This window comes from Dermacentor andersoni, chromosome 7, assembly GCF_023375885.2.
Source record: "Dermacentor andersoni chromosome 7, qqDerAnde1_hic_scaffold, whole genome shotgun sequence".
NCBI lineage: Eukaryota > Metazoa > Arthropoda > Arachnida > Ixodida > Ixodidae > Dermacentor > Dermacentor andersoni.
The window spans coordinates 83163666-83180033 of record NC_092820.1 but is presented as its reverse complement, the minus strand read 5'-3'; the positions used below and the strand labels follow the sequence as shown (position 1 = coordinate 83180033).

The 16368-nt window shown below is 48.1% G+C and overlaps 1 protein-coding gene across 1 annotated transcript in view; it reads right to left on the bottom strand.

Annotated features, from left to right (window-relative positions):
* The window catches only part of LOC126534191 (sodium/potassium/calcium exchanger 4-like), an 86899-nt gene that overhangs the window by 24471 nt on the left and 46060 nt on the right, over positions 1–16368 (bottom strand). The window contains exons 5-10 of the mRNA XM_050181448.3: positions 12382–12485; positions 6709–6783; positions 3440–3519; positions 2350–2465; positions 930–1023; positions 106–202 (exon numbers count right to left, since the gene is read on the bottom strand). Coding sequence (XP_050037405.1) covers positions 106–202; positions 930–1023; positions 2350–2465; positions 3440–3519; positions 6709–6783; positions 12382–12485 — 566 coding nt within the window. The remainder of the gene's footprint in view (positions 1–105; positions 203–929; positions 1024–2349; positions 2466–3439; positions 3520–6708; positions 6784–12381; positions 12486–16368) is intronic.

Below are 16368 nucleotides of genomic sequence, written 5' to 3'. Positions count from 1 at the left end.
GCAAGAGTTTGTGGACTGTAAATAAACAGAACCCTATATAGAGACACTTGCGATAGAGGCCCTGACAAATGATTTATCATGAATCTCTTTGAGGAAAGTTCTTACCTCGTGGGTGATCCTCTTTGCTGCCGCCCAGAAACGGGTTTTGGGGCGGAAGTATCGGGTCATGAGCATTCGTAGTGCTGCTTCGTACAAAGTGGGCCTGCAAGAAATGCAGGTAGCACATGCTGTATTTAATGTATACAAGGAATGGCCACATTTTTTTCTTTTGTAGAGTTGTCTTGTCTGACCGCTGGCCTGTGAACTTGGCGATTTGCTGCAACATATGTACACCACGTGTGTAAATGTTATGCGGTTCCGTTACAGACGTATTCTTCCTTGTTATTTATTTATTTTTTCGGCACGCCGGTGGACTACCAACCCTCTAAGCTTTGCAAGAAAGCCTACCCTAACCTTAAAGCTGGCTTCCTTCCAAAGTTGTCTTTGTTGTGAAAAAGCCCGACTTAAGGCACGCCTTTTTGCATTGAGGCATGCAGGAAGTTTCCCACACGTCTGGCGGGTAAAGCGGTGCAATGTGTCGCAATTGCATCAGTAGAGAGAGGCTTGACACTAGTGCCATTGTTTTGTTCCATTATTTTGCTTATATGCATGCAGGGATTTCTCTGAAAAATAAAAGGAACCGAAGTTTGATTTGTACCAATGCTTTTCATTGCATCTTCATTCCACTACTTCTTCCATTGTTTGGTGGTGCTATAAACTACCACTTGACAAAATGTACCCTGCGAGATGGGCATTCATAAAGAAAAAATATTTACTTATGGTTACATTCTTTTAGCAAAATGGCGCATCATTCATTGAACTCTCATCATAATTTTCGGAGTCTTCTTGTGTGGTACAGCAAATGCATTCCCTAGGAATCCTAGACTCACCTTCTCCGGCTATCTCTGATCACTTCATCCAGGGGCCGTGCGTTTCTTGCAGCATTTTGCTGGGCGAAGTCGTCAATTTCATTGTTGAATGGCACTGCAGGTTTAGAATTCGCACAATGTTAGCACTTGAATGGCAAATTTTGAGCTTAGCAACAAGACATTTCGCCTCTTTTCCCCAGCGAAAATCTTGCTCTAACGTATTAAAAGGCAGCAAGTGTGCAACCTGCTGCTACGGCCATGTGGGGTGCTGGCTAAAACTCCCTGGGCCAGATGTTGTACACTCATTCATTATGTATGCACAAATACTCGAGAAAGTAGATGAGAGGGCAGTTGTTGCCATAGCTGAATTGGCGGAGTGTTGTTGCATTTTTAATGCAAACTTTATTTCTTTACAAATAATTCACAAGCTCCTTACATCAGAGCATTGCGTGACTGAGTGAGATAGACACATGAAGTCATTTTTGTTATAAAGAGAGTGCAATACGAATATATTTAAGGAATGTAAGCGCAGGATATGTAATTGTTATCATTATTCACTGGTTAGCATGGTACAAGATTTTGTGAAGAGGTAAATGAATGCAAGCCATTACATTGTAATACAGGATTAATACTGGCAGATATGTAGGAGCAAGATTTAAGGCGATAATCACAGAATGAATGCAGAAATAATCAGAAAACAGTAGCAAAAATAAAGTCGCACAGGTAGAGCAGGCAAAAAAAAATGTAGAGGGAGCCCACTCATTATCTGCGAAACCTGCAATTACAAGCTGTTATGTCTGTATTTGTGAAATATGAGGTAAGAGAGTTCAATCTGTGGTAACTATAAGGAAACAGGTTTGCTCATTCCTTTCTGAAGGCACTTGGGCCAGAGACAGTAGCAACATAGTCGGAAAGGCCATCCGAGAGAGCTGTGACATGCGGAAAGGCATCACTATTGTGTGTTTTTGTGCAGCTGAAAGGGTGCCTGAAGCTGCATTGATTATGAAAGTGGCACGAAGTTGTGGGTGTCGCTCCCACTGGCAGCTAGCAATGTTTGTCATCTATTTTCATTTTCCATTTACTTCTACATTTCAGTTGAAAACCACAGTTAATTTCCTTTGTGCTGTCCTCCACTGCATTGTTGGCTGGCTTCATATGACTGTGACTGACGAAAATCAAGTCCCTCGATTCCTCTTTTTCTCGCTCACGATGCATGCAATGTCATGCAGCGACACCGTCATTGCCATGGTTAGTTTAGATTTGAGATTCGAGAAAGTTGGGCATTTCTTCACCAATAAGCTGTCCACATCCATTGAAGACGCAGAGAGAGATGGGAAAAAGTAACTCCCGAACAAGTAATCTGTCAGTTCAACCAAATTAAGCACTCTCCTTTTCAAGTGGTTCACTAAAGTTTGAGCAGGTGAGAAGAGGTGGACCTCACCGTAGGAGCTGTAGTTTTTGCCATCGTAGCCTGCAGATGTAAGGCTGAGAGAAGTCTGTTCTTCCTCGTGGATGCCAAATGCGGCGGCCACCCATAGGTGGATCCTCTTGTTGTACCTTGTCGCACAGAATGAGAAGGAAATGTATGCACATGTCTCTGCCCTGCGAGGCCTTTTCTTATTGAAATAAAGATATGAAAGGAGGCTTATTCACAATTACTTTCTTGCTTACAGAAAATATGAAAAGTGACCAATTGAAGGAACTATAAGCATAAAACTGAAATGAACATGCACACAACATGCGTTGCCATAAAATTGCATGTTGATTATTGCAACTAGCACATTGATGACTGTCATAGCACTGCCAAGTTAACTGGCAGCTTTTTGTTCAACAATGTTGTCATTGGTACCATTGAAAACACATGGGGTACGTGCCTGAAGCTTTGTGGCCGGCGCCAGTGGCAATCATATTTTGATACCAGAATTTCAATCATTTCCAAATAGACAATGCTACTTCTGTTTATTGCGAACTGCTTTTAACCAATTCCGCCATTTTGTTGAACACTTGTAGAAAATTGTTCAGAGATGAGAATGAAAGTAAATAAATCCTAACACCTCTCATACGAGTTTTTTTTATCATTACACAAACTGCATTTGTTTTCTTTCCTTATGCTAGTGATACAACACTCTGTTCACGGTATCTGTTTGACATGATTTATTAGTGTAATACAGTGCTTATAGCTGAATGCATTTACCTGTGGACGGTACCTTCTGGTTGTGTGCAAGATTTCATTTGAAACTATGCATGACGCATAGGTGGCAGACTGCATACATTCTTCTAGCTCTCCCGCTATGCTTCTCAATGAAAACAGATGTTGCGTTCTTAATGGGTCATTTTTCGATATATCACTTTAACTGTGTGGCGACTGGCTGAGTTATTGACTGACTGCCTGTTGCACCAGCTGAGGATTGTGTTTGGTGTTACATTGCACGAAAGTAAACTGATAGTGATCAGTTCGGTAGTGATCAAGCAAGAATGCAGGCCCTTGGATGTGTAACTCAGATGGGTGGGAAACGCGGCAGGAGACTCACTTCATGATGTCGATGTAGACGGCGTACAGGAGCAGCATGAAGAGGGAGTCGTACCATGTGACCTTACCATCGTAGATCACCTGCACATATGTGACGCGGGACATCATGAGGTATGTGCATTGCCATTGCTGTGCTTTGGTTGTGGGGATGAGAACTCTTTAGTTGGAGTGTTCAAATAGTAAAATTTTCTGATATAGCTGGTCATTAAAAGAAAAGCGTTCGAGTATCAGAATCAAATGTCTATTGTTTTCTCATTTCCAAAGAAAGTGTAGAGTCATGCGGGGCCCATTTGGTGAAAAAAGTGAGGCATATATGGGTACATTATTTGACACATGTAATATCATTCGCAATGGTATGTCCGGACAACTGAGGCGCTTGTAAATGAGAAACAACTGCTTTCAGCTATCTGGGACACCATGGCAATGGTGCATGTACAGTGCTGACGGAATGAAATGTATCAATTTAGGGCTAACTAATGCACATACTTTCGTTTCCAGCGCCTACAGTTCACGTCACATTGTCGCAATCTTGGTGCATACACTTAAATCGGAGTCCGCGTCGCCTTTGGTGACCAGATTCCTGGTGACATGACATGGTCCTCTCAAGTAATTTGCACATATGCAGGGCTCTACTAAATGCTCCCTGTTGCGTTTCATTCCGTGAGCACTGAACATTGTTGTGTTCATTGAAGGAGAGAGGTATGGTAATGCACAGTGCTTTAAAGGGAGGTGATCATGGGGACATGTGGCCAAATAATAATTCAATAAAACAAATTCGCATATAGGCTGCCAAAAGGCAAGACATTCATGTTGAATGACTATCAAGCACCTTATGTATTTGCACAAGAACTGGTGTCTCTGCAGCAACCGCAGCTCTTCTGCAGTGGAAACATTCGGAACAGTACTGACTTTCATCGTTCTCATTCCCTGGAAACTCAAAAAAGTGCTATTGCTTGTATTAGAAAGAAACGAATATTAGACAGTTTAGAATAGTGAATTCTCAAATAGAGTACGAATCGAATAGCAGAGACTTTTCGATTTGTATTTAAAATTTCGAATATTCGCACACCCTTACAGTCATCAGGTAAAATTTGGCTTGTGAGCTCCAACGTCGTTACGATAGGCCGATGCTCCCCCATTAAGAAATCATGCTATGGAAAAAAGAATGACTGGAGCCAGGTGCCACCCGTGTGCTTCACGGATGTGTATGTGTGATGATCACTTTCCCGCGTTATGTCACCTCCCAAAGCTCGCAGGGCTTCTGTCATCTAGGCGTTGTGTGAGTAACCGGAAACTTAAGCGGCTGTACTGAAGCCTTGTGAGGCCGTGTTTAGCAGCGTAATCTGCCAATAGGAAGTGCCCAACGCAAGTGTGTTTCTAGAGCATAATGGCGACGTGCTCTGGGACGATCACTTTCGGCGATACTATCGGTTCGGCCATCAGGCGCGCGCTGATTGGCTGGTTGAGCACTACGTCACACGAAGACGATAGTATCGCCGGAAGTGATCGTCCAAGAATACGTATCACGGTGGAGCAGAGGTTCACATGACATCGCCATCGCTGTTGCTTTCGACTACGTGTCGGCTGCGCTTCCAGAGCAGCCAGACGCCACATCCAATCAGGACTTCAACAGCATACGAAATGGACAAGTCCACTAGGTGGACTCTTACAGAATACTTCCTCTGGTTACACGTTTGCGAAACGCTTTGACGTAGCGTATGCTCACGCGCTCTCCCGAGTGACAGTTGGCGCGCATGTGGATTGGGCAAAAAGGTGGAGGATAGAGGCGGAGCATAATGGGCGAGAAAGGAGGTGGAGCTCGTGACGTCAACGTCAAGTGGTGCGTCCTCGGCTCAGAGGTGGGAGAAATCAGGGGATATAATGTCGCTTGTGGGCGCTGGTCGCAAGGCAGTGAGGGTGAGTAGCTTGCTTGCTTGCACGCGCTATCGTCTCGCTACATTCCATTTGCATCCATCTAGACGTATTACTAAGTTATGTTTAAATATTCTTGTGGAAGAGCGCACCGTGGACACCGCCTTGCAAGTTCCACTGCATACAGAAATAAACTACGATGGTGCCTGTTGAGGGGTAATTAAAAGGTGTGCTAAAGAGTAACACGGTCAAAACTTGATTCTCAGTCATTTGGTGGAAGAGCTTTAAAAGTAGCCGTACTTCGGCGCAGTGGAATGCGCGTTGACTGGTGACACTGACAGTGACAAGAACTTTATTAGAGTGTCCTGAGGAACTCGATTGGGGGGAACCGAAGGCTCCCCGATCAAGTTGGTGGCTCCGCCCACGACGGGACAGGGACGTGGTGACTCCGCGACGTCGCGGGCCCTCTGGACGGCCTGTAGTTGGTTTGTGAAATCCGAGCTCTTCAGCAAGGCGTCCCACTTGGACTTGTTATGAAAGTCGGAGCCCGCGTTGTACGGGCACAGCCAGAGCATGTGGTCGAAGGAGCAGCACGCGTAACCGCATTTGGAGCACGATTGCGGGAAGTTCGGGTCTATCCAACTAAGCGCTCTCGGATTGAGGTAGGATGTCGTCTGTAAAAGCCTGAAAGTAACAGCCTGAGCCCTGTTCAGTTTCGGGCTGGGGGGAGGGAATTTCCTTCTGCTGTGTCTGTAGTGTGACGTAAGTTCGTGAAAGGTGGTAAGTTTATTTTGAAGGGGCAATCATGCGGGAGAGCCGGACCGTTAGCTCGGGCGCGGTTTGTGAATTCACGCGCCAGGCAGTTGGCCCGCTCGTTAGGGTTGCAACCCGCTTGGTTAGTTACATCGTTCACGTGCGCCGGGAACCACGCTATGGTATGACCTCCAGTGTCTTCTCGCGTAATAATACGAAATGATAAGTTGACGATGTCGGCTGCGTGTTTACGAACTAGAGCGGACGAGAAAGCCCTGACCGCCGTGCGCGAGTCGGAGAAAATGGTGGCCGGGCCTTTTGTGGCTTGAAGAGCCAAGGCTATCGCGGTTTCCTCCGCCTCGTTCGCGTGTTTAGCCTAGATAGATGCGGTGCTGATAAGTATTCCGCGCGCGTCAACGACCGTGATTGCAAACCTGTCTTCGCTGCCATATTTGGCGGCGTCGACGAAGAATGCATCTGCCCCGCAAGGAGGATCGATTCGTCGAAGGATGGTTCTAGCCCGCGCTCTTCTGCGACCTTCGTTATATATTGGGTGGATGTTCCTCGGCTGCGACAAGCATGTACTGCTGCAGCGACATCAGAAGTGGGCGAAGGTGTGGCGGAGGTCGCCGCCCGTAGACTCACCAGGATCAGGATGACCACGGTGAACGCGTAGAAGACGGAGTCCCGGAACAGGGGCCACCAGGTCACCGGAACCTCCTGCACAGAGGCGAGGGTATACAGGAGAGGTCGGGTGCGTTAGTTGTTGGCTGACACCAAGTGATTAAGTCGCCCATACCCACAGTAGGGGATTGACCCAAGATGTGGATGGATCATTCCAAACGGCAACCGGAAATAAATTTCCAGGGCAGATGAAGAGTAAAGGATGCACAAAGGCTAAATTATATGATAAAACGAGGACAACTTAGTATAATCAACAATTGAAAAGTACAAGAGAGAGGGAGAGAAGAGATGCAAATTTAGCGGGGCGTGGCTGAATTCCATAGTCTAGTTTCCAAACGAAATGCAATCAGGATGTTTTTAAGTCCAGGCCAAGTCTTCAAAGGGGAAGCTGCATGATTTTTCCTCGTCAATGAAACAGCTACAAGAAGGGTTGAAATGTTCTGTCCTCATTACAAAACGAGTACAGAGGGGACGGTACCAAACCTGACCAGCGTAGATAAGTGTTCAGGTATGGTAGGTGGCAGCGCAGCATAATTTCTTGAGAGCAAGAGCTTTGTGGCGCAAACCAGCGCCCCGTTCCAAAGGGGACGCTCATAACATCCATCCATCCATCCACTGAGAGAAGCATGCAAGTGTTCCAAAATTCCCCACTGCAAATCAATGGCCCGCTCATCTTCCTCAACAGTTCACGACAGTTGAGCCGTTGCGATATATATGTAATGTGAATTTAAATGTTTGTAACTTTGTTAGTAGCGAAGTTTGCATTTCGAAGAGACAGAAATGAGTTCGTTTGTACGTAGCATAGCTAGGGTGGCAGTTCTAGCCACCCTAGCATTACGCTGTATTCACGTGGATAGAATTTGGATATTTTTTGTGCGTATGGTTTAGCTGTCCCGATATTTTTGATAATGGCCGCCTCGCCGACGAACCGCAGCAGAACGTCCAAATAGGTCATGCTCTTCTAAACAAATAGCGACACTAAATCAGTTTGAGCTGCATGGCAAATAATTCTTTAAAGACTATGCGCATCATAATTTGGAGGAAGGAAGAAAGAAGAATGGTTACTCAGTGATGGAATTACAGGCCGAAGTTCCCAGTATGACGTCAAAATTTTGACTTCGCGTCGTTGGGGTGTTATCGCAAGAATAAGTTCTCAGAACTTAGATTTTTGTCTTTGGTGCTTTTAGAATGCAGTGTAGTCCTTCATCGATAAACGATTTACTATATATATAGCCCCGAGCAGGCGTCGTCAAAATCGGTGACGCCGCGAAGGGTTCGTGCGGCAACAATCAAGAGTTTTAGCGTGTCCGGCATTCCGGTGCACGCAATGGCGCTTACGTAATACCGGGTTACTGGGCGCCGGTAGCGCGACATCTTGTGACACTTTCGCCTGACCACATTGCCGCATAGACACGTTTTCATGCTTCACGATTGTTCTTGTAAAAAAAAAACATTTAATTAGGCAGTTTAGTAGTGTGGTTTGCTGGGCCAGTTGGTGCATGGTGAACGTGTAAGGGGTTCCAGCAAGTACGGACGCGAGCACAAGTAAAAGGAAACGGACAGGACAACGCTTTCTACGTGTTTCCTGTTCTACGGATCCCGCCAGCATTTGTGTTAGTGCCCAGCGTTGTCCTGCCCGTTTCTCTTTACTTGTGCTCGCGTACGTACTTGCTGGAACCCCATTTAAATAGGCGACGCGTTCACATTACGCCCCGGTCGAAAACTTACACCAGCAGCGGAGTAGAATATACTTGGTTTAACTGCAGTAATAGCTCTGTGTTTGTCTGGTAGAACTCCACGCAACACAGATGGCGTCACCGACTCGGCCGCTCTAACACCCCTCAATCTCCCAAAGTAGCGCCATTCGCTTCCCTCCTCCTCCGCTCGGCGCGTGCTCGACGGTGGCGCCGCCGCTGCTGGGCCTGCCGTAGCAGACGATGGCTAACACGCTACGGGAGGAAATCCGCGGAAAAGTTCGTTTGAGACCTGCGGAGCACTTTTTTCAATAGAGATCTTGCTTCGTCAGTCGGTAACTGGCCTTAAGAATGTCGTGTTCGAATTGTGGAAGAAATAGAGAAAAGGACCATTATTCAAGGCGTATTTAAGGCCTAAAGCGCGCGCACATTGAGAGTTCGTGTTGCTGAAACACGACGCAAGCACGCGGTGTGCTCAAATACGCGCGTAATTACCAAAGTTTCAGGTTTTGACAGCGTGAAAGTATATGTACGTGGTTTCGTAGGTTCAGTTACGTACCTGCAGGATACTTTTGTTCGGCCGGCGCGTGAGAGATTCCAACTGTCTGCGGTCAGCAATGCCTGGCAACAGGGCCGCTTTTTTGATTGCGTGGTGCTTTGGTAAGCGTGACGATAAATTGTTTTTTTTTACAAGTGCTGTTCCAGGAGGGCACATGTGACGGCTAATGGAGGCCTCTGAAGAGCACGTGACATTACAATAAAGCAGGCGGCGCAGGGAGAGTTCGCATACAAAAAAAAAAAAAAGAAGATAGCGGACAGCCGATCTTATACCCCCTTGGCACGCACAAGCTTCGGCTAGCCCCAGCCAGTCGTGGTTCTAGCTTTGGTGTTCCCGTTGCAGCTTTGGTGCCTAGAAGGCGCCGTCAATCATACGAAATAATGACACGTTGTTACAACTGGCAAATAAAATCTATTGAAGAAATACAATCGCGCCGAGGCGCCAACTTCTAAAGCAGCGGTAGCGCGCCCGCGCGAGAGTTATGAAACGCCAACGAGGAATTTGGCAGCCCAGGTACGACTCTACGATCAAAGTGCACGTTAAACATCCCCTGGCGACCTAGATAAAGCTATCCGGAGCCATCCATTACGACCTCCATCATAGTTTTAGTCGCTTCGGGACGTTAAAAAACGTTAATCACCACAAACCAAATCAGTACATGCGGGCGTACATTCGAAGCTAAAAGACTGCATCCATAAGTCATAGTGAGCCTTGAAAAAGCGTCGAGAATGTGATAACTTCTGGTGGAGCTCAAAACACACCCTGAACAAAGTCGCTTCTATGTCACAGGCCAGCTGCAGAAGCGTGCACTTTCACCGCAAGACGAAACTTTAGCGACTTTAGCGGGTTGAAGTCAACTTCAACGCGCTAAAAACCACGCAGAGCATGAACACATACACTTTTTCGAAGCGGAAGGCCTGAACTAGGCTCAAAAGAAGAGGTTGTGAGGAGCCGTGGCACTTCACAAAGTCGTGCGTTCTTTGTCCCTTCCTCGAAGTCAACCCGCCCGATCCTGTGAATCCACACTTTTCTTCTTTTTGCGTTGCGCCCGCCGGATGGCAAAGCAAAAAGCTTTTTGCCATCGCTGTGTCTGTTGCGGCAACCGAAGGCGCAGCAGCACGGCATCGCAATTAAGTTCTCGGCCCTAACACATTAATTACGCTAACGCACTCCGTCAGTCCGCCTGCCGTACTTTCGTCGCGCAGGCCCAACAATGGAGGTCGGAGCGCGCTGGAAAGAAAAAAATATACAAAAGCGCGGCGCCTGTTTCCACGTGACACAGATTGGCCAATGGGGGAGCGGAGGAGGCTGGGGCGACAGGAGGCGTGGAGGAGGAAGCGCCAGGGTGAGCGGGGTGGCGGAAAGATCTAAGAATGGCGCTACTTTTGAAAAATTGAGGCCGCTCAAGGTTGCGCCTCCGGTAGTCCGGTAATCCGCAAACTCCATTGCGTATAGCGGGATACCGGACATGCTAAAACTCCCTATAGAGATGGCCTCGACGCCCGTCATTCGTTCTCGCCTCTCAACCTGGCTTGCCTACGAACCTCCTCCCCTCGTGGTACAACACGACTTCGACACTTAGCAGGCAGCGGTGAGAAAGCTGCCCTAGTATAGTGCGGTCATAGAAGCCTCCCTCCGCGCATATTGCACAGCAGTTTCCTTTTACAATTATGTTTCTTCCTCGAGCGCGAGCGGTGCGTTACTGCCGCTAGTTGCACAAATCGCTGCGGTAAATAGGATCAGATTTGCGACGCTTCTTTCTATGTAAGCATTACGTCATATATTGCGTCGTAAATATCATCATCATCATCAGCCTGGTTATGCCCACTGCAGGGCAAAGGCCTCTCCCATACTTCTCCAACTACCCCGGTCATGTACTAATTGTCGCCATGTTGTCCCTGCAAACTTCCTAATCTCATCCGCCCACCTAACTTTCTGCTGCCCTCTGCTACGCTTTCCTTCCCTTGGAATCCATTCTGTAACTCTTAATGACCATCGGTTATCTTCCTTCCTCATTACGTGTCCTGCCCATGCCCATTTCTTTTTCTTGATTTCAACTAAGATATCATTAACTCGCGTTTGTTCCCTCACCCAATCTGCTCTTTTCTTGTCCCTTAACGTTATACCAATCATTCTTCTTTCCATAGCTCGTTGTGTCGTCCTCAATTTAAGTAGAACCCTTTTCGTAAGCCTCCAGGTTTCTGCCCCGTACGTGAGTACTGGTAAGACACAGCTGTTATAAACTTTTCTCTTGAGGGATAATGGCAACCTGCTGTTCATGATCTGAGAATGCCTGCCAAACGCACCCCAGCCCATTCTTATTCTTCTGATTATTTCAGTCTCATGATCCGGATCCGCAGTCACTACCTGTCCTAAGTAGATGTATTCCCTTACCACTTCCAGTGCCTCTCTACCTATTGTAAACTGCTGTTCCCTTCCGAGACTGTTAAACATTACTTTAGTTTTCTGTAGATTAATTTTTAGACCCACCCTTCGGCTTTGCTTCTCCAGGTCAGTGAGCATTCATTGCAGTTGGTCCCCTGAGTTACTAAGCAAGGCAATATCATCAGCGAATCGCAAGTTACTTAGGTATTCTCCATTAACTCTTATCCCCAATTCTTCCCAATCCAGGTCTCTGAATACCTCCTGTAAACACGCTGTGAATAGCATCGGAGAGATCGTATCTCCCTGCCTGACGCCTGGCGTCGTAAATGTACGAGACTTAATGTTACAATGAATCACATAACGCGTGCACGTATATGAAGGGTCGAATCCAGGGAAGCTTCGGGGCAAAGATGACTGAGGAGAAATATGATTTCATCTCTTGGTAATTTACTCTTCTACAATACCTAAAAAAGCGCCAATGTTACCCCAAAAAGAGGCTTCGCAAGCCAGAAAGGACGAGTGGCGTCGCCGCCGTGAAGTTCCCGCATCAGCTCCGTGTGACGTCATAGATTTTGACGGCGTCTACCAGGGCCCGGTTAATTGTTTATCGGTAGAAAAAATAAGCCACGTTATGTTCGGAAGGAGATCAAGATCTAGTTTGGCTAGTTTCGCGAACTTCTACTGAGCCAACGAGGCCGTGCAGTGCGAGAAAAAGTGACTTAAAATGCGTGACGTCACACTGACGTAACGCCACGGGGGTTCCGGCGCGAACTCAAAAACAAAGTTGAACTTTGACGTTAATTTTGCTCTTTTAATAATTAACTTGTAATCGCTAAATTAGCAAACGTATTGTTTTCAAAGAATACATTATCAGTCTAAACTGGTTTAGTCTCTGTATTTAGGGTCTGTTTAAGCGCCGGCATGTATCTATACTATGTAACGGATCATGTAGTACTATTCGTCGTGCAGAAATAATGAAAAGAAAGAAAAGGTCACCTTTCCGGCGCAGATTCCGCATAGCCCGATGACGAAGAGCACGTTGAACACAGCCGAGCCGACGATGGTGCCAGTGCCTACATCTCCCTTTGCAATAAGGACTCCTGCGGCAAATAAGCAAAATCAAATAATAAGTTGTTGCCGGAACCAGCGAAGGCGATCGTCAAAATAAGCGGATAACGTGCGAGCTGGCCGCAGAAACCAAATGGACGCACTGGCAATACTTCCGAAGTTATATATATATTGTTAGAAACGGCCTGCAGAGATGCCGACATTCAACGTTTTCGCAGCCAGCTGCAGCTGCGAGCGTGGCGAGCTTCCCCGAAGATACCATGGAAGCCTTCAACACCTGCCGTGGTGACTCGTTTCGTGGGGACCACGAGGTGCCGCTTCAACAACACCTCGGCGCCGCTATGACTAAACGCGATCGGTGGACCAACTATTGTTAGTGAAATCGCCAACGCCTTCACGGTTCGACTGAAGCAGGGGGATTTCCTGGAAGGAGATGCCTTGCGGTGCCTACTCACGGGCCTTTGAAGACGCCAGACAATGGACAGCCGCGGAGGCCACTGTGCGAGGTCCGCTCGGGGATTAAGAGGCGTCTGCTCGGGGCAAGACACGTGGCAGCGAGAACCCGCTCAACTAGGGTTCCGGGAACCCAAAGTGCGTACATGTGTGTGTGAGCCCTCCTCCTCCAAGAAGGCGGGTCAACTTCGATGACGTTGGACGGTACGAATTGACCGGTCGAACGTTTCGCTCACCTAGGGAACTAGGGACCAATGGAGTGTTTGTAAGCAGCTGTTGTCGGCTGCTAGAGTGTGCTCGTCGTCGTGCTCTGTGCTCGCGAATGTACTCGTGAGCTGTGTGCTCGTTTGCGGTATGCTTCGTCTTGCGGGCTCCATTCGGGAGTCACGCTAGACTGTGTAAATGTATATCTTGTTTAAAATATAGATACTGTAAATGAACCCTGTACGCCTATTTCCTCCCAACTTTCTCTCTTCGACCTTCAACCCTTACAAATGGTGGCAGCGGCGAGATCGCCCGACAAGTCTTACAATATATATATATACTGCCGATGTCGATAGCGGTACTTTATGATGTCGGCGCAAATTATCGTCGAAATTCTTTGGTAGACAGCGGGACAGCGTCAGGACGACGACTGCGTGCTGTTACGTTTGGCGTATTAGCCGAAGAGTCCGGGGTGCATTGCGGTGTCGACGTCAAACGACATTCCACTCAGTCAACACGGGCACGGAGATGTTGACAAATTGAACATTCCTGCTATATAGACCGTTTTTTCGTTGGCGCCGCCATATTGTGAACGCAGTGGCGCCGCCTATGAGCAGCGCCATACTGGCTTGGGTGAATGCGGTCTTTTGCATGGCAGGTATACGCTCGGCGGCAGGTTTTGGCGTTTGTTTTCGCGGTCGTGCGGTCTGTTTAGTATGACGTGCGTCTTGTACGTGGTAAACGGTTCTGTGAGACGTGCTGAAGTGGTTTAAGGCGTCATGGCCGGCATTTCTGCTGGCGTTGAGGTGGATGGAACACGCAGCGCAATGTGTGCGCGCATACTTGAGCCTACAATCAGCCTCGGAGATCAATTGTGTATTTCTGAATGTTCCAATCACTAATGTGACCTTATTGCAGTATTATCCTCTATTTCTAAGCTGCGGTTTAGGAGCCATGAAACATACGCGACGATCGTAACAGCGTGGGTACCGTTCTGCTACGATAGAAGCTGTGATGTTATACTTTGAGAAGCGTTCAAACTATTCGCTGCAGGTTACATTGCGTGACTATTTGGTTCGATGGATGAGGTTTCCGCCCCTGAATAAAATAGTTTTGGCAAGTAATAGCAGCATACCTTACAGTCTGAATAAGCTTGTCCAGCAAAGGGATTGTTTACGAACTGCGCCAGCGTCCTAAGCAGTGGTAGGTGCTGGATTACAAATATCCGACGGAACGTTGCCCCTCAGGGCGACCGACCGCGGGAGTAACACGCGCTGGAGTTGAGTAGAGACCACCCGCTGAGAAGACGTCAGGGCCCGCGTCACGCCGCCATTCAGTCATGATGTCGTTCTGCAGGCGACTACATGAAGTTGTCTCTCTCTCTCTCTCTGTTCTATATACCGCATGGTCCAAGCATACGGCATCAGCGGTTATATATTTATAGACGTTGTGCGGCGTTAGCCCGTTTTCTCTTGCTTTTTCGAGAAAGAGGATGATAACCGAATTTTTTTTTTCGGTTGTGTTTGTTCCGTTCTCTACGACGCACTTACAAGTATTAGGGAAATATTGTCCCCAAAATAAGCATCGCATTCTTTTTATGCGACCCCTCTCATATATTATGGCTGTATACAGGCCAAAAAGGCAATGCGAAGCGCACAGCTTACATATGTATCGTGCTGGTTCACCAACCGCAGTGATCGCTGTGTTGAGCAGCGCCATCGGCCTCATGCAGGAGGCTAGCGTAGACATACGGTAATTTCAAGACTTGAAATGCGCGAGAACGATGCCGCTGCATCACAAATATTTGATAGCGTCTGCCGCTTAGATGTTTCGTGGTTACCTTAGGTTAGCCGTGCACGAGCATGCGCTCTTATGATTTATGTTTTACTCCCTCCGCTAAGCGATCAGATAGTGAGCAGATTGACCATTTCATGCTCCTAATACAGAGACAGCGGTTTTCTTTGTTGAATTAAAACCGATATAAGCAAAATAGTTCACAACACATACACACACCGCAACTGATAAAGCGCGTCACATTCTTGCGCCCCCAAGAGATATTTCCGCCTACTGTAGTTACCGATGCAGCGGAAGGCTTCCCTGACGACCTTATATGAACGGACATGGCGTAAATTTCACAAAGTACCATCTAAAACATCTCGAAATCGTTCCGCAGCACGCGACAGCAATACCTTTAAGCAGCGCCGCGCCGGATCGCCCAAGCCAGAGAGGAGGAAAGGCTCTCCGCGCGCCCTACCCTCCTCGCCCGATGAAAAGGTCTATAGGGCGCGTTTCTGATTCTACCCGAGCGACTTGCCCGCAAGTCATCGTGAAGTGCTCTCCCACAATGAGCGTGCCCGGTCATGGTGTAGAAGTGCTCCGAGAACAACATGTAGCTGCGCTCTATGCGGTGTTGACGTGTACACTGTGCTCTGTGCTTCTGCCAGTACGCGTGTGACTTTTGTCTGCACATAAGTTTGCCCCTATTCCCCCTTCCCCCATGTGAATAACCCCCTCCCCCCTCCCTGTTGTTTTCCTCCAGCCTTCCAAGCTCGCACTCATGCGTGGGCCAGCCTTTGAGCCTCCGCGTGACGTCCCAGTAGCGTATATAGGCCAGCTGCTCGTTTCGATCGAGACGCATCGCAGCGATTTAGGCTACATAGACCCTCAGAGTGTGACGCCCGACTCCAGGAGAGACACAAATCCGAGAGCGTGTATACGAGACTATTTGCTCCAAGGAGGCCGGACGCTCCTCCAACCAATCCCTCTCGCACTGCGGTGAGGCCTATAAGCGAAGCTGCATGTGGGTCAGCCGGCAAGACGAGGCGACAAACGCGTCTGGACAACAGGCTCGGAGGGTCGAGCCCCGATGTGGCGGAGAACCACGGCCAGAAGGCGCAAGGCTTTCCGGGGGGCCATGCTCTCGCGTGAGAGCTCGTGCGCCTTCGCATATATCGGCAAAGTTTGGCCGCCGACTGGAGGGAGAAAAAATATGGCGAGAGCCGGAGAAAGCTATATATTCGTTCGCCTTAACAACGTGTAGGGCAAGAGCGCCTCGCGTGCTCGAAGGTCTCGTCTTCGATTAGCCATCGATATAATGCACCCACGAAAACGCGGAGAAAATATATAGGAGGGAGGGGGGGGGGGGGGCGGTCGAAAGCACCGACCGTCTCGTCTCGCTCACGCTTTTCGCGCACGTGACGGGCCCGCGCCGCTGTTGTAGGTACTGCGTCCCTCCCGTACACACCATTAGGCGATCGA